Below are 22,618 nucleotides of genomic sequence, written 5' to 3'. Positions count from 1 at the left end.
AATGTAATGTCTAATTGTTTGTTTTAATAAGATAAACACAATTAAGGTATAGGGATTTTAGTCTAAAGCCAAAGAAAATAAAGTCCAAAAGTGTTTTCAACTCTGACTTTAAACAAATTTGGTAGAATGGTCCATATAGTCGTTTTTAAATTAAACTCACTTGTCTAATTTGTGCATGATGTGGTCTTTTAATGGTGAGAAAATTGCTTCTACAATATCTTTTTATTTAATAATAATGTGTAAACTTCTAATCTGTTTTTTGAAACTTTTACCTTTACTTTATTACATTTTAAATTAAACATCCTATTTTTCACTCCATTACATTCTGCACAACTAAATATGATTCACCTTTAAATTGGAGCTAACCAATCATAGCGCACCTTAAACTAAACCCCTCTCTGATTGTCCAGTTGTAGTTATGCTGCATTTGAGCGGGAAATACCACTTTTCCTAGTTTTCCTACATTTAAAGTTCATAAGTAAATGTCCATTTCTAGTCCAAATCATCTGTAGTTTATTCTCCTTCATAATATACTGTAACAGCAGGCCGCGACCTGAGGGAGGCGCTGCTGCTCTGATGCAGCGCTGCCTCTGCTGTACTACTAGAGATTGACTGACGTTCGGCCAATCATATCAGACCTCACACGTTGTAAGCCAATCATGTCAGCCCTGGGGGAGGGGCTCTGTTTATGCCATGTAAAGTAAACCACAACCGAGCTGAGGAGAAGATTTTGGCTGAAAGCTCACTGAAGTGAACATTACACCTCATTCAAAACCAACAATAAACAGTGTTAAACAGAGTGAATATATCCATTTGTGGCAAATCGTGGTCAGTACAGGTGGATATCTGTGTTGCTTAACTCTAGCTAACTTCAGTTATCTCTGGGTTTAAGCGAGGTAAAAAAGAGGCTAGGCTAACGCTAACATCAGCTAAGTAGCTCTGCCTGTTCGCCGGAGTGTAGTTCAAGTTTTCCCGCTGCGAGGCGCCAAAATGAAACTGAATGAAACCGCTGCAGCATTTAAGGTGGAAAATTAAAAAAAATAAGCTGATTCAGCCTTTGTGTTAAAAGATCATCATAACCCAGTTTGATATCCCTCAATTCCTCAACCTGTAGATGGAAATTAGGAGGCAGCAGCTCCATCGAAGGCCAGTCAGGTGAGATTTTTACCAGTTAATACAAAAAAGTAATTGACTGATTATAATTTCTCTGAGTTCTTGTAAATCTGAGTTTAATAAAATTTATTTTATTACTAAACACAGGAGGAGAGGGAGAGGAAGAAGCTGAAGGAGACTGACAGGACCGAAGGAGCAGATCTGATGGAGGGTAGTGATGAAGAAAGCGAGGGAGAGTTGTTTAAGCTTCTGTTAAATTAAAACTGAATTTAATTTAACTTAACTGGAAGAATTTAATATTTGTCACCATGACCATGAAATTCTGTTACCTGGGTTATTAAACATGACCACAGAGCAAAATCACACTCTTTCTGGCTGCACCAACTGAGACTGAACTGATCGGTAATCTGTGTGTTTGAATAATATATTTAGGACGTTGCAGCTTATCTAAGAGAGAGGAGACAGCATTGCTTGATTTCAGTACCTTTTCTTGATCTGTGCCTGTTGTAAGTGGATGGATATCGTGTTTGTTATAGTAGTTCTGTGCTTAATACAAACTATGAAGAGACAGATCTACTGTTTTGACTAAATACCAATTTTTTAATATACTTAATAGGCTGATGTACTTAACATTTTTTTGCTCTAAAAGTGCACTCTAAACATTTTGAGGGCCATTAAAAAAATTCTCATTGGGGACCATGTCCCCAGACCCCGCTAGTACAGGCTTAGCCCCCTTATCCATGAACCTCTAGTGACACCCCTGCCTTTAATGGTTTACAGGAGTGAGAAATGCTAAACTTGTAGTGAATGTGAAAAAATATATACCCGATGCTCTTCTGTTAGATCTGTGTGCTTTTTAATACAGCAAGGAGGAAGCATGATGCAAAGACGCAGGCAGTTTTCAAAATGGAGCTACAACAAAAACAAACCTGTGTGAACAGTGCCGGCTCTACCTAATAAACGACATGAGCAGCTGCCCCCTAAGGACCCCCTAACATCTTCTGGGTTATTACTGTACCATTATGCTGTCTAAAGAATTAGTTTTAGATGAGGAGGTGGGCCAATATGATTAGTACTAGAGGTTCTCAGTCATTATAGTCCTATCCGAATGCACCATGTCAGTCTTTTTTACTGACAGTGCATTAGGCACTGTGTGAACTCAACAAATTGCCTAATGAACGAACCTAGATAATGAAGCTGGTTCAACTTAGACATGTTGATTGATTTTCCTTGTTTTAAAACAGCGAGTGCTTTTACATGCATTTAATAATCTGATCATAATCGAATTTCTGAAGTTATCAGATTATTCAAATGGTCATGTAAACACCATACTCCGATCTAGAAATCCGATTAAGAAATCTGATACAGAGAGCTGAATTTTAGCTCAGTTATCCGATTTCTCAGTGCATGTAAACTCTTACTCTGATTTCTATCGGATTTCTCAGTCTGCGCAGGCACGAGATGTCGCGAGATGCAGCAAAACACTTTTGGAACGGTGCTGAACCCAAACACGAAATAAAAGATTTAAATATTCTTCATCTTCTACATGATGTGTGTTCATATTTTCAGCTAAAGTGGCTCAAAATTTTGAGTTTTACATTCGTTTTACGTCACGTCTTCTTCTGTGAGTTTATTGGCTGGTTGCAAAGCAGAAATCTGATTATTAAACTTTTGGACTACATAAGTCAGGTAGACCCAGAGTTTAATAATAGTGGTATATCTCCAGGACCAGGATTGGGCACCCCTGTTTTAAACAGTCTGTTTTTTTGTTTTTGATTTACAGTATTCAGTATTTTCCCATTGAGACATTCCAAAACGTTTCCAATTCTTTTAGAAATGCGACCATTAGAATAGCAAAAATAGTTCAAATGGCCGTTCCTTGTTTGGATGAAAAGAAACAGATTTTACCGTTTGGTTTCCCATGCTATGGACTGCAAAAGAACTCTTAAGACAACCACAAGATGGAGACATTTACCTGAATAGTTTACACAAAGTAGTCTGGGCTGGGTTTCCTGAAAGCATCTTAGTCACAAAGACTTAAAGGGTAGAAAGTACTTAAAGGGCAGAACAAGCATCACAGTGAACACTACCAGTAAGATGATCGTAACAAGATGTTCTGGGAAATTGATGCCTGGTCTTGAATTGAGCATGTAGTACATAAACTGAAAGCCCTAAGTCAATGAAAGAGTCATAAACAGCCTCCTTTTAGACTCAGTTTAGAGCTAATGAACTTGTGAATGTTCAGAATGCTGCATTCACTGAGCTGAGCATAATAAACGATTGAGTGTGCATGTGTTTTGCACAGGAATCCTTGCCTGCGTACCAGAAGGCTGCCAGTACACTTTACTCTTGAATAAATTGTGCTGCAAATGGCCTGGCATCAGGCTAAGATCATCCTACTTGAATTACAGAAACAGAGAGAGAGAGAAAGAGAGAGACCTGGGCACCGGCTGCCTGATTTAATCAGCGTGCTTGATATTATGCCTTGGCAAATCTAGAGATTCATTTTATGAAGAAAATGTACAGTATATAGCCCATTATGTTGTATGGAAACAATGTTATAGTTACAAAACATACCATTCACTTCCCAGGCTGTACTGCTCGTATATGGCAGGGGTCGGCAACATGGGGCTCTTTTACTGCCCTGTTGTGGCCACACAGCAAAATGAGATTTTAGGTAAAAATAAAATAATCCTCCTTTGCAGTTAAATAAAGCTCTGCTGATCGTTTTAACACAGTTTCATCAATAAATGGTCTTAAACGCTGGATTTAATGTAGTCTGTAACTGCTAATTCACCCTTTAACCCTGAAGATTGGCGCACAGACTGCTGGTCACCATAGCAACACAGACAACAATCTTGCGTAGCTAGTAGCTAACGAGAAGGCAAAGAGAAAGATTTAAGATCAACAACGATAATTTGGAGATGAACAGACTTACTCGCGTTTATAATCACTCCAGCTGGTTTCGTGATACATTAAATCTGCAGCGAGAAACTGTCAAACACAAAAAGTCGTGAAGCTAAAGTCAGCTTCTCATTCGCCAGCTTCTTATTTGAATCTTCCCGTTCCCGTTAAGCCTTGTAAACAGTCAAATGCTGAGACATTTTGTAAGAAACTATTCCATTTTTGTGGAAAAGTGTCCTGCTGGAGATGTGAGAAAAGTGGTTATAGCTGAGCTAAAGCTTAAAGCAGAGCAAAGTCTGGTTTTTCGTTTATATTATGTTTCTTAGTCTATGCTAGGACATTAGTACATACTGAGATATATTTACAGCCAAGATGGTAAAATGGACATTACATGTTGTGGCTCCCAAGGTGGTTTGATTTTTGTTAAAAGGACAAAATGGCTCTTGCTAACATTTGGGTTGCCATCCCCTGATATATGGAAACAAAGCTGCAAATGCAAAATAAACCTTGTACTGATGAAGATGACAATAGCAGATACTTCACTTACATCCTTGGAAGACACATCCTTCACCAAGTTTTGACTGAGTTCTCTTTGAATACTCTAATTCGCACGCAATCATCAGATTCATCTACTCGGGGAAGGGGTCCGAAGCCAGGTTACAAAATGTTCTTCTGCAAATTGTGGCAATAACGTATTTCCGTCTCCAAATCCCCAAAACTTAAATAATATAACTTAATACTGCTTTCTTACATGAAATGACACAAATATAAGGGGACCTCAGGGGGCAAATAAAATGCAGAAAAAATGTGTGACGTGAGCCTTTTAATAGTTGCTAATAGGGACGATAAGGAACTCGAGAAGCATTAAAGTTGGCCAAAGTTAAAATATCCCCCCAGTTTAGTTGTGTCATTGTGCAGTTCCACCCACTAGCTAGCTGTCCTCCTATCACACGATGCTACCAAGCTAGGAGGGTGAAGAATAGCATGTGCTTCCTCTGAGATACATGAAGCACCACAGCAACTTTTCAAATTGTTGATAAGGCAACGTCAATGATCAGTTCCAAAAGGATCATACAGGGAAAAACAAGGAGCAGATTTTTCAATAGCAACAAACTGCAACACACTGTGAGGCTAGTCTGAGTTAGCTTATTAGCTAGCTAATCAAACAAACTGAAACCCTTATTTGAGAAGTTGCATTGTAGAATATATAGAGGTTTTTAATAATTGCTACATCTGTTTTAAGCATGGTGCACTGCTCTTCTTTTTATTGTTGTTGGTTATGTAGCCCTTAGCTTACTAACTAAGACTCTGCTGAAAAAACAGCTTGGATCAGGATGAAAACTGGTTTTGAGCTGGACTGGTGCTGGTTTGGCTGGTCAATCAGCATGAGGATACTGAGTGACCAGCCAAACCAGCACCAGTCCAGCTCAAAACCAGTTTTCATCCTGATCCAAGCTGTTTTTTCAGCAGAGTCTTAGTTAGTAAGCTAAGGGCTACATAACCAACAACAATAAACATACCAGTATCCAAAACACAACATATTGTAGGCATGTTCTGAAAATGGTTTCTAGCATTTATTCATTTATTCTGACAAGGACTCTTATAATGAAAGTGAGACTAGCCTTCTTTGTTTGGGTTTTGCTTAGTTTAGGAAGTAGTGTGCCATTTTATCACTGGCAGCTGTGTAGGCAAAACGTAGGTAGGTCTAGAGCGAATCCTATTGTGGCATGGCTGATGCCAACTTAAGCCATCAATGAAGTACAACGATTTGTGCAGTAAACTGCCTTTTTTATAGTGTATAACACTACAATATGCCATATTTCAAGCAGTGTAGCAAGTTAGCAGAATAAACTTAAGGATGGTACGAAGGGTAAGTTGGTGTGAAGGGCTTATTAAAACATTTACATGCTATCTGTCACTGAATAGATTTGCATTCATGTGCACACCCCTCTTAATTGAGTTTTGGTGTTTCTGCCACTCGTGTATAAAATCAAGCAAATAGCCATGCCATCTCCATAGACAAACACTGTCAGTAAAATGGGGTCATACTGAAGAACTCAAGTGAATGAATGCAATTGTGGAACTGTCAGAGGACACAACACAAGTCATTTAATGAAATTCTGCTCTGCTAGATCTGCCCCAGTCAATTGTAAGTGCTCTCATTGTGAAATGGAAGCATCTAGGAGCAGCAACAGCTCAGCCGCAAAGCAGTAGATTCCTTAAACTCACAGGAGTGCTGCTGAGTGCTAAAGTGCGTAGTGCATCAAAAACAACTATCTATGGTGGCATTCTGTTGCATTACTCACTACTGCCTTTGGAAGTAGCATCATCACAAAAACTGTGCCTCGGGAGCTTCATAAAATGGGTTTCCATGGCTGAGCAGCTGCACACAAGCCTAAGACAACTATGCGCAATGCCAAGCGTTGGATGGAATGGTGTAAGGTATGTCGCCACTGGAGTCTGGAGCAGTGAGAACATGTTCTCTGGAGTGACGACTCACTATCGACGACTCACTATCTGGCAATCTGGGTTTGCCGGCTGCCAGAAGAATGCTACCTACCGGAATGTATGGTGCCAACAGTAAAGTTTGGTGGAGGAAGGATAATGGTCTGGGGCTGTTCCAGGGTTTGGGCTCAGGCCTGAATTTCAAGTGGAGGTTAATGTTAATGCAACAGGATTCAAACACATTTAAGACAATGATTTGCTCCCAACTTTGTGGCAGCAGTTTGGGGAAGACCCTTTCCTGCTACAGCGTGACTGAGCCCCTGTGCACTAAGCGAGCTCCATAAAGACACAGATTGGCGAGTTTAGTGTGGAGAATCTCCAGTGGCCTGCACAGGACCCTGCCCTCAACCCTGTTGAACATCATTTATTGCGAGCCAGGGCCTCTCATCCAACATCAGTACCTGACCACAGTAATACTCTTTTGAATGGGCACAAATTCCCACAAACAGACTCCAAAATCTTGTGGAAAGCCTTCCCAGAAGAGTGGAGGCTGTTATAGCCACAAAGGATGGCCAACTCTATATTAATGTCCCTGGTTTTGGAACTGAATGTCTAACAAGCTCATATAGGTGTGACGGTCAAGTGTCTATATACTTTTGGCCATATAATGCACATCGTGCATATCTCAGCATACGAAATGAAGTTTGCTAGACTCTTTTCTTCATTTTTTGGTTCAAAAATACATGCTAAAGCTCCAAAATTAGAGGTGTAAGCAACTGGAAAGCAAAACAGGTTCTGAACCCACAGAACTGAAATGAAACCTAAAAAAAAGGAATTGGGACTCAACGTGAATGGCTAAAAGGGAACAGATTAAAAAGTAGATTACTTTTCACATAAAAGTAATTGAACAAAAATAAGAGTATCATTTGAAAAAGTCTAGCATGACACCGCATAAACCAAGTTAACGCCTCTTTCTCTCAACTTGCACATGTGTAATACCTCCCGCAGGCTCTCTTTTTTTGCACAAGTTAATCTCCTGGCTTTGCGAAACAGCTACGGTTTTTATTGCTTTCTCCTGAGTACAGAACCTTCTTTATTCTCTCTCTCTCTCTCTCTCTAGCTCTCTCACACACACACACGCAGCATGTAATACTCTTATGGCAAAATGCCTTATTAGCAAGGTCCAGTTTAAAAATTGAAATATTTATATTGTTTGTATCGAACTTCGATGTTGAGTTGACTGATTCATCTGTAAAACAACTAAAATGAATGATATAGTCATATTTGGCCATTCTTAGTTGACAACTGACATTAAAATCAGTCAGTAAAGCACCACTTAAGTGGGAGTTCTTTTAATTTTGAACATTTATGCAAAAAATGTATGAACAAAGTCGTTTGGAGTGTGCATTGTACAGTCAGAATTGTTTACAGTAATGGTGATAGGAACCAGACATCCAAAGAGTTCAATGCCTCTGAAAGCTCCCTCACAGAAAGCTGTTGGTTACAAATACATTCCTTCATGCCTAAGACATTGTTTTACAATAGTTTTGACAAAAGATTTTGGCCTAAAACTCGTTTTTAAAGTCCATTAATGTTGGAAAGGTACATGTAAGTTCACTGGTAGTTTTGGATAGTGAATAAAATGGCTACATTTGTGTTGTAGACATTGCGACCTCTGGTTCCATTCAGCACTGTAAAAAAGTCTGTACGTTTTTTGTACCATGCACAGTTTTGCATCAAAACACAGTGAATGACTTTGTTTACACCACAACCATTAAATTATGCAGACATTTTGAAAATTTGGGAGACTAGCGGAATCTGTTACATTTTTACTGTATAAAATTATAGTAACAAGAATTTTCATTTTCATATTAGTGGGACCCCAATTTTCCATGTTTATATTGAAGTTTGCCATTAAGATTCTTCTTGACTGCCAGTGTATAATTGGTGCGTTCAGTCATCAACCCCAAAAAAAAACACACACACAGACCCACATGCACACGGAATTACCAGAAAACACCGGTTCTGTTAACACATATTAAAATAGTTTATTTCAGACCTGTTCATTGTACAGAATGAGAAAGCATTTCTGTTTACGATCAAGCAAAAATGTTTTACATTTTTAATGAGAGTATATATATATGCATGTTTGCGGCTAGTCTGTGTCCCTCTCAACTATTTCTTTTGGTCTTTGAAGAATTCGTTGCAGAGCATGGTGAGGCAGGCCACCAGGGTGACATACTCCTGGAAGTCCACGGTTCCGTCAGCATTGGCGTCCAGGTCCTTAAAGATCTTATCCAGTGCTTTCTGGTCTGTGGATTTCTGTCAGATAAAACACAAACCAAAGGCAGCACATGTTGATTCCACCTTCCTGCATGTAAGTCCTGCTGAACTGTACAGACTTTAAGGCCTTCAGTATACTAGTCAAAACATGTTTGGTGCCCAGCGTTTGCTTCTGCACTGGAGCTAAGAGGCTAATGTCACTAACGAATAATGGAAACGCATGAGCACCAGTTAGCACTGTGCAAACTGCACGCATAAGCCCTTCTTGCTTATCTATATGTTGTCTATAAAAATGGAAAAAAAGAAGTGTGTTTTCGCTGAAAACAGTGGCAGTAGCTCTTTTTTCCTTGTACTTTGTATGCTATATCGCTCAAATATGTAAATTGACCAATCATTAACATTGTTACACCAGTGCCAAAAACTAAAAAGCAACTACATTTGGGGTAAATTTGATTTACAGCTACACATTAAACATTGATTCTATGCTAAATTTGGCTTTCTGGATGTGAGATGGAGCTACTATACAGCTTATATAGATTGTCAAGTGACTCTCACCCCGAAAATGTCTCCAAGCTCATTAGTGAGCAGGTCCTTCAGCTCCCCCTTGCTCAGAGTGTACTTGTCTCCCTCCTTTCCGGAATAATTATGGAAGGCCGAAATCAGAAGTGCCATGGCACTCTGCACCTGGCTTGGCTTGGACATGGTGGCTTCTGGAGCAGAAAGGAAACGGTACATTTCATTTATATTTCATTATAGGTCAAAAACCTTCATTTCACTTTTGTGCATGCGTTTGCTTTACATATTGCAAATTGTACCATATTTTCACAGTGCAAGACAACTTGAGAAGATTATGGAACATTTTGTGGTAAATGCACACCAGAGTGCATATAATAATTTAGTGATTAAGAGCAATACAGTTCAGTATTATGGGTAAAAATTACAAGTGCATCCATTTATAGAAAGAGACATTTTGCATAGCTCACATTTAATTTGGTGCCACATGGATGCAAAGCAGAGAAATGAACCAAGACACCCCACACTGACTAATAGCGCGCCACACCCTGCTCTAGCCTAGAGGAAGTTAAGGGTATTCTTCCCTGTGTGCCGTGATAGGAGGAATCACCCAAAAGGAAGTGGAGAGAGAGAGAGCGCGAAAGAAAGAAAGAGGGGAGGAGAGAAGGAGAAGAAAGGACGAAAGTTGGGGGGAGAAGAGGAGTGGTGAAGTAAATGACCGGTTTACACACAAGCAGATTATGGCCAACGCCCTTCGCTCTGCTCTGTAATTAAGTCATTGGGTTAACGAATGAAGAACACATTTGCAGACAAAGCCTCCCACTTCTCACGTTCTCTGGCCTTCGCAGACCCACAGGTTTGACCTGAACGATCTCCTAGATGGAGAGCTAAATATGTGTACATGCTTTTACACATAAACAAAATGCATTCCATCAAGACGATTATGGTCATAAGTGGACAAAACTGTTAATACCGAAAAGACAAGTCTGTGGATCGCTTTTATTCGGTGAAGATGGATGCAGCTGCATTTCAGTGACCACCGGAAGGAAATTTCTGGTCTCATAGCTTTGAGGGTGAGAGGAGATGAGGAAGGAGCAGAATGGAAAAAAACAGGGAGGAGTGTGCTTGCGAGAGAGAGTTTACAAGTCCTACGCAGCTTCTTGGCTCGCCGTGCAGAGTGAATGAAACAAGCACTGAAAGAGGTTGTGGAGCCAGAGAGAATAACTGCGCGATCCTGAAGAGGAATGCCCTTTAAGAAAACACCAACAGTTTGCTGCGGTAACAGTCGAGTAGATCCCCAGAAATGCTGCCAAAGTCTGCACCACCAGGTCAGGAACCAGCAGCTAAAACTTAAAATAGTTATGCTAACATTTGTTGCACTGTCACTCACTCTTTGTAGAGCGCTAACAACAAGTTTGACAATCTTTTTCCCCACTCACCTTAGGTTTGTCCGGAGACCTCAATGAGCAACGAGTAGGAGAGAGAAGGAGGGAGTGATGGAAGGAGGGATGGACCTGCTGTTATATGCACTAGCTGCCACACCCTCTGGCTATATCCGTTCTGCCCCTCTTAGCTCATGGTTAACTCCCTCCTCCTCGTCTTCTTTCTCTCTTCATGGCCTTTTATGCCTCCCTGAGTGTTGGAGGGTTATGGTAGCACTATAATTACCCCATAAGATGCTAAAACATCTCCAGCCTTTTGTCCTGCCTAGGATGCAGCATTGAATTTCACCCTCAAACTACCATAGAAACTCTGTTTGTTCCTTGTGCGAGTTGTGGTGTAACGTCACTTGCTTTTTGTAATCTTCCAAGCTTGCAAAGCTCAGTTTTCCTGAGGCCAGGGTGGCTCAAACAAACCACAGTCAAACTTTTATTGACAGCCTGGAGATGTAAACTGTGACCTACTGTTAATACCCTCCCCACGATTCGCTGGACGAGCGAGTTTAGCCAGGTTTTCTGAAGCAACTAAGACTTGTGCACACAGTAAGGCTAGGTGTGTCTGCATGTAGGACTGGGTAGTATTATAATAATCCACATATTCTCAAGAATAGACGGCAAATAGAACCACCTGCAAATTAAGCAAGTGAAAAGTACTGGCTCAAGTAGGTTATTGGAAGTTGGCAGGGCAATAAAGCTGAAACGAGTCCTTATCAGCAGCTACTACAGATATATTCTATAAAATATGCATGCTTATGCACTGTGGCCACTTTATTGGAAACTCCTACCTTGCAGTTCCACCTTGTTGGCATACACTTAGGCCATCTGCTGATAAGCATATTGTGTTAGCTATTCATCAGTGGTCAGTTTCTGACCACAGAGCTGCTCTCAGCTGGATATTTTTGGGTGACTGAGCCCATAACATGGCCAGTGAGTGGAACAAATGGTTTCTAACGAAGTGGCTAATAAGTGGAAAGACAAGGGGTTCCTAATAAAATGGCCAGAGAGTGGGAAGTACAAGGAGTTTCTAATAAAGTGGCCAGTGGGTGAGGTGCAAGAGATTTCTAATAAAGTGGCCAGTGAGAGGACGGACAATGGGTTCCTAATATAGTGACCAGTGGGCAAAGGACAAGGGGTTTATAATAATGTGGCCAGAGGGTGAAGGACAAGGGGCTTCTAATAAAGTGTCCAGAAAGTGGAAGAACAAGGTAGGTGTTTCTTATAATGAAGGAGCCAATGAGTGCAAAAGGACAAGGGTTTCTAATAAAGTGGCCAGAACATGGAAAGACAAGGTAGGTGTTTCTTATTATAAAGTAGCGAATGAGTGCAAAAGAAAAGAGGTGTCTAATAAAGTGGCCAAAAAGTGGAAGAACAAGGTAGGTGTTTCTTATAATGAAGTAGCCAGTGAGTGGAAAGGCCAAGGGGCTAACTGACCAATAAGTAGGGACACAGGGTGTCTAAGGAATGGCCAATGACTGGGTACAAGGGTTTTTTAATAAATGAAATGGCTGGTGGATGAAGGTCAAGGGGTTTCTAATAAATTGGCCAGTGAGTGTAAAGACAAGGGGTTTCTAATAAAGTGGCCAGAAAGTGAAATGTCAAGGTAGGTGTTTCTCAAAAAGAAGTAGCCAGTGAGTGGAAAGGCCAAGGGGTTTCTAATAAAGTGACCAGTGAGTGAAAAGACAAGGACTTTCTAATAAAGTGGCCAGTGAGTGGAAATACAAGGGAAGAGTTTATCTTATAAAGTTGACAGTGGGTGTATATTGTAATTGGTTATTGAGAAACCTCAAATAGCAACTCTGCACAGTATGTTTAGTTTATAAGCTGAGCTACTCCCTAAAATGAAGAACTTACAGGAGGTGAACTGTGAAGAGTGTTAGAAATATTGTTAGGTCACTTAGTTAAACAGCAAAATCATAAATCCTCACCGCAGGGCCGTGTCATTCAGCAGATAAAGCTAGCAAGGCACATTATGGGCAGGTGCGCTGAATGGTCATGCCGCGCTCTTATGTCTAGTGCAGAAAGATATACAGTACACACCCAAACTTCAGGGTTGAGCAACTCTGAGAAAAGTCTATACGTTATCTAGTGTCAGTAAAACTAAGCAGAAATTAGTTTGACATAAAATTTAATGTCCACAATGTTCCCTTTACCGCAAATGTAATTGCTAGCGGCTAACAGTAAAGGCACTATGGACTATTGTTATCTATGGAAATGGAGTGCAGACAAAATTCAGGCTTCAGAAACCACATAAGCAAGTCTGTTCAAGATTACTGAACAACGTTGGAGGCAGTGTGTGATGATTTCATTAGGCAGGGACCCTCTGGGCAAAAAAAGGTTCATGTGAATCACCGTTAGCTTAGCAAACCGCTAGAATGCCACAGGAACACTAGCAAAAGTTAGCATTGCTGTAGAGTTGTTTTTATTTTTATTTTTTCTTCTGACATTTATGCTTTGAACTGAAGGCCTAGCTCTATAATAGTCACGGTTTCAGCATATATTTTGCACTATAAGCTTCTGTTGCTTGTTAGCTACATTAGCCTCGTAGCACCAGTGCAAAATGAAGATACCAAATTTGGCTCACTGACTACAATTTTGGAAAAAAATGGTCTTTGAGAATAATTCCTCAAAATGAAATGTTCATACATTCAAATCCAAACTGGGGAGATACCATGTCTGCCTATGACGCATTGCGTGAACAGTCAGAGTTGAGTCAAACAAAGCTGTTGGTGATTTCACTGTCTGACAAGTGACTTAGCAATCATCCTTACAAAAAGGAAAAAGAAAAACATTAGTGTGTTTATTTCTAGGTAGTATAATGATGTATGGCGCCTTTACAGGCAAAAACAAACTTCCTGCGTATCATTTTTTAAAATTTTATTCGGACATGGGCTCTGTGCCCTTGTATTTTTGTGGAGGTGCTGCCAGTGTTGGCAGTACATAGTAGAATATTTAGGACGCCACTCACCACAACCGAAAGATGCACAACTTGTGAGAAATAAACATTAAACCTGCATTGAAATATGGTTTTGGATTAGTAGTAGCCGACCTGGTTGCCCTGGTTGTGGCAAAGCACAGATATGTCAACATGGTAAGCGTAGTTTTGCTTTTTTTTCCTTGTACATGCTCTTGAGTAATATCAGAAGGTCCTTCTCAGGCTAAAATCAAGTGTGTTAGAACAGGAAAACACAAAACTGCACAGTGCATCTGGAGCCTTGGGGCCCAAATGACTGGGTTTTTAAATTGTGCAGAATAAATTCAAGTCTGTTAAAGTCAACCTGGTGGTGCTGTATGTGGTGTTTTGTCCTTATTGTGGTAAAGCACAAATAAAGCACCTCACAGGCAAGTGGAACAGAGTATCAATTTGTGTGCTATGCAGAATGAAAAAGTAGTTCCCTTAATTGGTTTGTAGGGAGATACTAAATGCACCTGCTAGTTTAGGCAAACTGCAGTTAGTGAACTACATTATATGGCCAAAAACATGTGGGCAGCCATGCTAATTATTCAGCAAGAGTTCAGGTGTTTCAGCCACACCCATTGCTAATAGGTGTATAAAATTGACATAGACAGATATTGGCAATAGAATGGGTCGTCCTGAAAAATTCAGTGACTTTAAATATGTCATTGTCATAGGATGCCATCTGTGCCACAAGTCAGTTTGTGAAATTCCTGCCTTGCTAGATCTGCCACAGTCAACTGTAAGTGTATTTTAAAATGGTAGCACTAGGGGCAACAACAGCTCAGTCCCTCAGTTGCAGTGAAGGGTAATGTTAATGCCACAGCATACAAAGACATTTTAGACAATTACATGCTTCCAACTTTGTTGCTGCAGTTTGAAGAAGGCTATTTCCTGTTCCAGCATCACTGTGCCCCTGTGCACAAAGCGAGATCCATAAAGATGTGGTTTGATGAGCTTGGTGTGGAGGAACCTCAGTGACCTGCACAGAGCCCTGACCTCAACCCCCCTGAACACCTTCGGGATGAATTGGAACGTCAATTGCAAGCCGTTCCTTCTCGTCCTGACATCAATGCACTCTTGACTGAACGGGCACAAAGTCCCACAGATGCTCCAAAGTCCTGTGGAGTGCCTTGCCAGAAGAGTGGAGGCTGTTACAGCTGCAAAGGGAGTGACCAACTCCATATTAATGCCCATGGTTTTGGAATGGAATGTCCAACAAGCCTACATAAGTGTGACGGCTGTGTCCACATACTTTTGACCATATAGTACAGGTCACTAAAGGGCTGGATACCCAGAGCAGGGTTGAGACTAAGTCTAAACTAAACAGGATATTCATTGGTGAATGGTGAGTGCCAAGGCCTAGACTGAATCCATGTGCACAGAATCAGCGGTTGTTATACGCCTATGCAGTGTAGCACCTTGTTTGTTGTGCGGTTTGTTTTATTTCTTATGTAAAGGATTACAGTTTGCAAACCGATTATGTTTCAAACAAGAAATGCTAGCAATGATGGACTGGACTGGCAAGAAGCCAACAAGTGCAATATGGTTGGCGTGCAGCATGGTATGCTAATAGTTGTGGCCTATTAGCGTGCATGCATGAGCAATGTTGCACATTCATGGAAAGACACTACGGTAGTACAGATCATTTTGATCATATTAGTTCATATTTTGTGTCACTCTTTTTGCCAAAAGAAGAGCGGCCAGGACGCCCAGTGGTCACTGCAATGGAGCAGTCACTGGACGTTCTGCCTGGACATTAGTTTTCTGTAGTCCAGTCAAACCACACCAGTAGTTACATATTTGTCAAGTGCTTTTGGACAAAGCACAATTCTTAACATTTTTTTCATAACAGCTGACCCCAAACACCCCAAACACTATTTGCTTTGCAAAACAGTTTGCTGTTACGGAATGTTCTGACAAACTGATGTATTGTTCAAAACAAAACAAAACATGTGGCTCTTTCCTTAAACCTGTCCAGAATTTTGAGCTACAGCAAGGAATAAGCAAAAGTAATATAAGAATAAATATGTCGATTTTTCTTTTTAGTTCTTCAGGTTGAAGTGTCAGGTAACTGGTTTAGCATGTTAGCATGCTAGTTTGCTCGCTGAGTTTTTGTCTGAACAGGTGTCCAGGACGAGGACGAGCGAGAGTGTAAAAACTGCGTTTACAAAATAAGTTTTACAGTATTTTAAGCTAATTATTCAGTTGTGTGTAGTTAGCTAGCTAATGTAGCGGTGTGCTAGGATGACTAGCTGAATGAAGCAGCTTCTAGGTACTTTGGATTAACACTGATGTTAGTAATGTAACATGAGTTTAAATGACATTTCCGAGGCTAATGTTAGCTTTTTCTGACAAATCACCTCAAAACTACGCATCCTCAGGGAATAATCGGCTTTGTCAGAACACCGCCATGGAGGAAAAACTACTGTTTACTAGAAGTTGGCTTCTTAATCGAATTTTCCGTTCCACATTAAATGGTGCAGCACTAACATTCTGGCACCTGTAAGAAGCTAACCTTAACTTCATTTCCCCCCTTACCCCAAGCTTAGTCCATCAGCCAAGTCATGTTTTGTATCTGAAGTCTGAGTTGAGGCTAAGAGGCTAATATTATAGGAGCCTGTTTCCGAATAAAGATTTTTGGTGTCATAGGCTTCTATTACTTGTTAGCTATATTAGCCTTCTGGCTGCAGTGCAAAACTAAAGAAGCAAACTTAAGACACCAGACTTTTCTCAGCTGATTTGCTCAGTTTGAGGTAAGAGGGAAAGTGTGTACATTTGATTTATTTTTGTGAACATTCCTGTAAGTTGGCCAAAGTACTGCTGATGTTAGTTTTCAACTGCTGAGCTACTTTGTGGGCTAATTTGTGCTGTATGTGCTGCTTATCTGAGCTACTTTGTTGGCTAATTTGTGCTATACGTGCTGCTCATCTGAGCTAATTTCTGGACTAATTTGTGCTATACATGCTGCTCATCTGGACTTATTTGTGCTATACGTGCTGCTCATCTGAGCTAATTTCTGGACTAATTTGTGCTACACGTGCTGCTTATCTAAGCTCATTTCTGGCCTAATTTGTGCTATATGTGCTGCTCATCTGGGCTAGTTTGTGCTATACGTGCTGCCAATCTGAGCTAATTTCTGGACTAATTTGTGCTATACGTGCTGCTCATCTGAGCTAATTTCTGGACTAATTTGTGCTATATGTGCTGCTCATCTGGGCTAGTTTGTGCTATACGTGCTGCCAATCTGAGCTAATTTGTTGGCTAATTTGTGCTATGTGTGCTGCTCATCTGGGCTAATTTGTGCTATATGTTCTGCTGATCTGAGCTAATTTGTTGGCTAATTTGTGCTATATGTGCTGCTATGTGTTAGTCTTTCATGAGGGGTTTATACTGGTTTATACTGTTCAGAGCTTATGGAGTATTCACAGAGTGACCTCTAGTAAGTTATCAAGACTTGACTTGTGCAAGCTTATGGTGAGCAAAACTGAGGGAAAGCAAAAAGAAAGAGAGTAAATGTCCTGTTACTCTGCCTACATGCACGCTGGATGATTCAGTGTCAGCTGCGTGGCTTTGATTAGCGTCCCCTGTGTGTGCCACTGTTGTGTTTCTATGGCAATGCAGTCCGTTGCTGCCGTGAGAAGCTACATTTGCTTTTGTTATTGAGAGGTGCAAAGAAAAGAGGGAGGAAGCGAAAGGGTGCCCGTGTTTATATTCAGCGAGTATTGTAACCAGACATAAAAAAGATTTGGAGGGGTCCGAGTGTGTATTTAACACTTTGTATGGGCCAAATGTCTCCAGAATGATAAAAAATGTGATATTATTTTTGATGTGCAAACCTCAATTGGGATATTATGTGAAATGTAACTGAAAGCAGTGGTTTGTAAACCCATTATGACCTGTATTAAAACGGCACAAAGGCAAAATTTTAGTGTTTCGTCTTGTCAATTTTGTTGTTTTTTTAAATAAACATATGGTCATTCTGAAACTGACGGCTGCAACACATTACGAGAAAGTTCGGTCAGAGGCAATTCGAGAGTCTGAACATTGTGAAATGTTCAAAAAACATCTTTAGCTGGTGATGCAGTCATGCTTGGGTATAAAAGGAGTGTCCAGGAAAGGCCTAGTCCCTTATGAGCAAGGATGTGTCGAGGCTCAGCCAAAAAACAACGTTCTTCAATGGGCGATTGAAAGGATTCGAGGTATTTTACCCTCTATAATGCACAAGATCATCAAAAGATTCAGGGAATGTGGAGAAATCTCTGTGCATAACAGGCAAGATTGCAAACTGAACCACATTTTTGATCCCTCCGATGGCCATGCATTAAAAGCCTCCATGCTTCTGTGATGGATGTTGCTGCATGGGCTCGGGACTATTATGACACACCGTTGTTGATAAAACCTGTTTGTTGTGCATCCACAAATGCAGACTTCTCTGGGCTTGAGCTCATGTGAAATGGACTGAAGCACAGTGGACACGTGTTGTGGTCTGGTGAGTCAACCTTTCGGATTGTTTATGGAAATAATGGATGTCAGGCCAAAGTAAAAAAACATGCAGATTGTTACCAGTGTAAAGTTCCAAAGCCAGGGTCGGTCATGATATGGGGGTGTATTATTATTGCTGCTTCTTCTCTCTTCTCTTTTCCCTTGCTGCCTTCTAGATGGCATCTTTTTCAGGGATGTCCGTGCTTATTTTGACAAAACAATGCCAAGAAACATTCTGCATGTGTCACAACAGCATGGCTGTGTAACCAGAGAGCGGGGATGCTAGACTGCCTGGCTATTAAGTGCAAAACCTGAAAATCAAGGCCTCATATGGCCTAATCTACTTACCTACACCAATACTCCTGTGCAAAAAAATGGGTCAAGACCAAAATATAATGGGTTTTACTGCTGTAAAGCCTCTATGTCCCTGTTGTCAGAAGAAAACCTCGTATCTCCAAAACAGACTATTTACTTTTAAAGTAAATAAATGGAACAAGATTTTTTTAAATTAGCATTTCAAATGCTGTCCCAACTTTTTTGGAATTGAGGTTTGTAAAGCATTAGGAAAAATGCCTCTTTGCAGAAAATGCAGCTTTTATTTGTAAAAGAGTCAAAAAGTTTGCTTGTGTTGCCTTGAGTTAAGGGGAACACATTATCTTGAACAAAATGCTAACGAGGCTAGCACACACACACACACATTTTCATCCATCCATCCACCCATCATCTAAACCGCTTATCCTTCTGGGTCATGGGGTAATGTGGCTAACAGTGAAAATGGATGTGCAGAAAGATGAGCTTCTGGTTCCTGTTTAAGTTAAAGGAACCCAGTAGCTCAGTTGAACATGCCAATGTGGCTAACAGTGATACACTGGTGGCTGTTCATTTTATTTATTGTTCTATAACATTATTTGCTCCTTTTTTGGTCGGTTTAGGTGTGGCTTTTAGCTGCATTCATACTGAACGACCCCACAAAGACAGGAATACCAATGTGTGTACTGTGCTTGAGCGAGCGAGATAGAGTCAGTGTTTGTCTTTGCATTGTTGTGGGACAATACAGAGCAGATTGATGGAGTGATAGCTTGAGCATGTTTAATAACTCTGTAAGCCCTGAGTGACAGTGAGCGCTAGTGAAAGAGTGTGAGAGGTTTGAAGGAGAAGAGAACTGGTTTGGGAGGGGGGATTCAGCCGGCCCGGGGGACAGAAGGGGCGTGTAGGAGTAAACTCAGCTAACCTCTCTGTCATTATGTAACACAGCCGTGAATCACTGGAATAGGATTTCTCTCTCGTTTGTGCCACGACTGAGTTTTGTGCATCGTGTGTGTGTGTGTGTGTTTGTGTGTGTGTGTGTGTGTGTGTGTGTGTGTGTGTTTGTGTGTGCGCGCGTAGGTGTGCATACGTTTCATTCATTGTTTTCTTGTACATGCATGACGAGCCTCGGCACAGTCGTTGGTTTTGTACAATGCACAAGCACGCATGCATTGTGACATACAGGACTCACAGGTCCTGTGAAAAACAGACGAAGAGAAGAGAAGAGAAGAGAAGAGAAGAGAAGAGAAGAGAAGAGAAAAGAAAGGAAGAGAAGAGAAGAGAAGAGAAGAGAAGAGAAGAGAAGAGAGTAACAAATAAAAGAAGACAAGAAAGTGGCAAAAAAAGGGATAACAAAACAGTAGAGAAGAGAGGGCAAGAACAGAAGACTAGAGAGGAGAGGAGAAGAGAAAAGAAAAGAAAAGAAGTGAAGAAAGGAAAGGAGAAGAGAAGAGAGGTGAAGAGAGGAGAAGCGAAGACAAGAGAAGAGACCTAAACACAAAAGAGAAGAAGAGCAGAGAACAAAGCAGTGGAGAGGAAAAACAGGAGAAAAGGAGAGAGAAAAAGAGGAAAAAAGAGAGAGCAGCAGAGAAGTGAATAGAGGAGAACAGAAGAGAATAAAGGGATGAGAAAAGCAGAGAAGGCAAGAGAAGAGAATAGAGGACAGGACATAAGAACAGAGAAGAGAAAAAAAACGAGAAGAAAGGAGGAAAAGAGAACAGCAGAGAAAATAAGGGAAAAGTAGAGAGGAAATAAAGACAAAAAAGAAGAGTAGAGAACAGCAAAGAAGAGAAGCACAGCAGAGAAGCGAATAGAGGAAAAGAAAACGAAATAGAAGAGAAGAGGAGAAAGGGAAGTGAAGAGAATGGAAGAAGAAAGATGGCATCAGAGAAGAGAACAAAACAAGAAGCTGAGAAAAGAGAAGAAGAGAGCAGAGAACAAAAAAAAACAGAACAGTAAAGAAGGTAATGGAGGGGAAGACAGGAGAGGAAAAGAGAAGAGAAGAAAAGGATAGATGAGATGAGAAAAGAAGAAAGGAGAAGAGAAGAAAGAACAGAAGAATGCAGCAGAGAAGAGAAGAGAAGAGAAGATCGTCTTGATGCATTTGGAAAGTACCACTCTGTGCAGCAGGGAATGTGCATCTGGGCCAAAATGTTTGTGGACATTTTTGCATGCTTGTACACACACACACACACACGCACACACACACACACACACACACACACGCACACACACACACACACACACACACAGAGCTCTGTGTTTTTTCTCTGGTACAGTCAGATGCGCTGAGGAGTTTTCAGCGCTCAGATGACGGTTGGTGTGTGGTCAACGTGTTGGTTTGGCCATCAGATTTACAAAGTTTCCTCTTACTTCAACTAGAACATCTGCCAAGACCTGTCCTGGCGGATGGCCAAGTTTTGCTGCTTTTTTTTAGTTTTACACTAAAGGTACAAAGCTAATCTCTCTCTTTCTCTCTCACACACACACACTCATCCACACACAACACAGCTTAAAAAGCCTGTTTGTCAACAGTGGTCCAAAACTCTTATTTTGGCTGGAAAAAGGCCAGAATTCCTGTATTAGGAAAAGAAGGAATCTGCTTGTTGTAAACAAGACTGACTTTACAATTGCCCGACTCTGATTTTAATTGGAAACAAAATTTGGATGCAGTTTGAGTGTGGTTTCATTCTAACACAAAACAGATGACAGTTTGAGTTCTCATACCCCTAATAAACCTCCATGCTTGGAGGGGAATACCAGCGATTTTTCAAAATTTCTGCTACTTAAATGGTCGAGATTTAAACAGAGTCATTCAGAGAGGTTTGGTGTGAAATGCGCCATTCTAGAGAAATTTCCTGAGTCAGAATTGCTCACAGTGGTGGTGGTACGAACCAGACGTCCGAAGCATTTAAGGGTTTTGTGATAATGTTTTGGCCTTAAAACATATTTATTTAAATGCAGTCATAGTGGAGGGGCGTCTGCAGGGCGTTGCGAGGCAAAATAGTCTCCAAAGAAAACATAATTTTTCAGATTTACCACTGTTTTACCATAACCAACATTATCTATGAAAACTTATAACACATGTAGGTTCACTGGTGGTTTTGGATGGTAAATAAAATGGCTGTATTTGAGTTGCAGTTCCCTGCAATGAAGCACTTCACATCAAACCACTGTGGCTGACTTTGTATGTATTTCAACGACTGAACTACAGTACTGTGCAAAAGTCAGAGACCATGTTTCATTTATTTCATTTCCAGTTAAAATGACTATTAAGTGCAAGTTATTCATTTAGATTAGATATAAGATTATACCACTTGCATATGAAAGGGAAAGTCAAAGGAAAATAAGTGAAAAAACAGGAGTTTCCAGAAAAGGAGTTCAAAAAATCTAGCATAGCGTTAGTTCAGGCAGGCCACAATCACCTGCTGTTATCAGCTGATGGCTGGCTACACATACGATTGGCTAAATTCGTCAGTGTGCTTATTAAAGTTACTTTAGCCTGCCATTCTTGCTGCTTCCTCTGCAGTTTTGTTGTCATTGATGCCTGCTCTTTTCTGTACCCTAGCGGGGTCTTTTTGCTTTCTTTAAAGGGCAGGGAGGTTCCAAAACCCTACCGCCAAATATAACACTGCAAATGGAAATACAATTAATTTGACAAAGTGGTCCTGACTGAAATGATTAAAAGATACAGAGAAACTGGGATTCTTAACAACCACCTGCAAGACCTGGTAGACCACCAACACTGTCCCCTTCAGATAAAAAGCTTTCATCTTTGAGAGAGAGGAGAAAATCAAGCTGATTCAGTTCTGAAAACATCCACAGGTGTTTCTGTCCATCCTTCCACTTTGAGAAGAACTCAGCGCTATGGGTCTGAAAGGATGTGTAGCTGTTCAAGAAGACATCAACATCACTGAATGTACTTGGAAACGTTAGAAGGAGAAAATGCAACCAAATTCTTAGACTGAACTTTAGAAGGTGTGTAAAAATATCCTTGCAGGATTTCCTTCAAACACTACAAGCAAGTCTCCTGAAAGGAAGCTGCAATAAAGGTAAAGGGTGGACACACTGGAACCCAAAAAATAGTAGTTGTACATTTTTTTAATAGGTTTTGTGCTTTTTTCCCGATGCTGTTTTGACTGGCAAATAAGTAAACAAAGCAGGGTCACTGAATTTT

At 40.6% G+C, this 22,618-nt stretch overlaps 1 protein-coding gene across 1 annotated transcript; it reads right to left on the bottom strand.

Moving 5' to 3' along the window:
- Nucleotides 1-8,485: 8,485 nt before the first annotated feature.
- On the bottom strand, nucleotides 8,486-10,862 carry LOC118823401 (ictacalcin-like). Its single transcript, XM_036592977.1, has 3 exons — nucleotides 10,698-10,862; nucleotides 9,301-9,455; nucleotides 8,486-8,784 (listed from the first exon to the last, which is right to left on the bottom strand). The coding sequence occupies exons 2-3, from the start codon at nucleotides 9,445-9,447 to the stop codon at nucleotides 8,638-8,640; spliced, it is 294 nt and encodes a 97-aa protein (XP_036448870.1). The 5' UTR covers nucleotides 9,448-9,455; nucleotides 10,698-10,862; the 3' UTR covers nucleotides 8,486-8,637.
- Nucleotides 10,863-22,618: the final 11,756 nt, after the last annotated feature.

This window comes from Colossoma macropomum, unplaced genomic scaffold (genome assembly GCF_904425465.1).
Source record: "Colossoma macropomum unplaced genomic scaffold, Colossoma_macropomum, whole genome shotgun sequence".
Taxonomy (NCBI): Eukaryota; Metazoa; Chordata; class Actinopteri; order Characiformes; family Serrasalmidae; genus Colossoma; species Colossoma macropomum.
Note: the sequence above shows the minus strand (reverse complement) of the source record. Positions and strands in the feature narration are given on the sequence as shown.

Bases quoted from the DNA above. Each gene is read 5' to 3' on its own strand.
- LOC118823401 (XM_036592977.1), bottom strand. From the start codon at position 9,447: ATGTCCAAGCCAAGCCAGGTGCAGAGTGCCATGGCACTTCTGATTTCG. The intron at 8,785-9,300 runs GTGAGAGTCACT...TTTATCTGACAG, and splicing joins AGCTTGGAGACATTTTCGGG to AAATCCACAGACCAGAAAGC.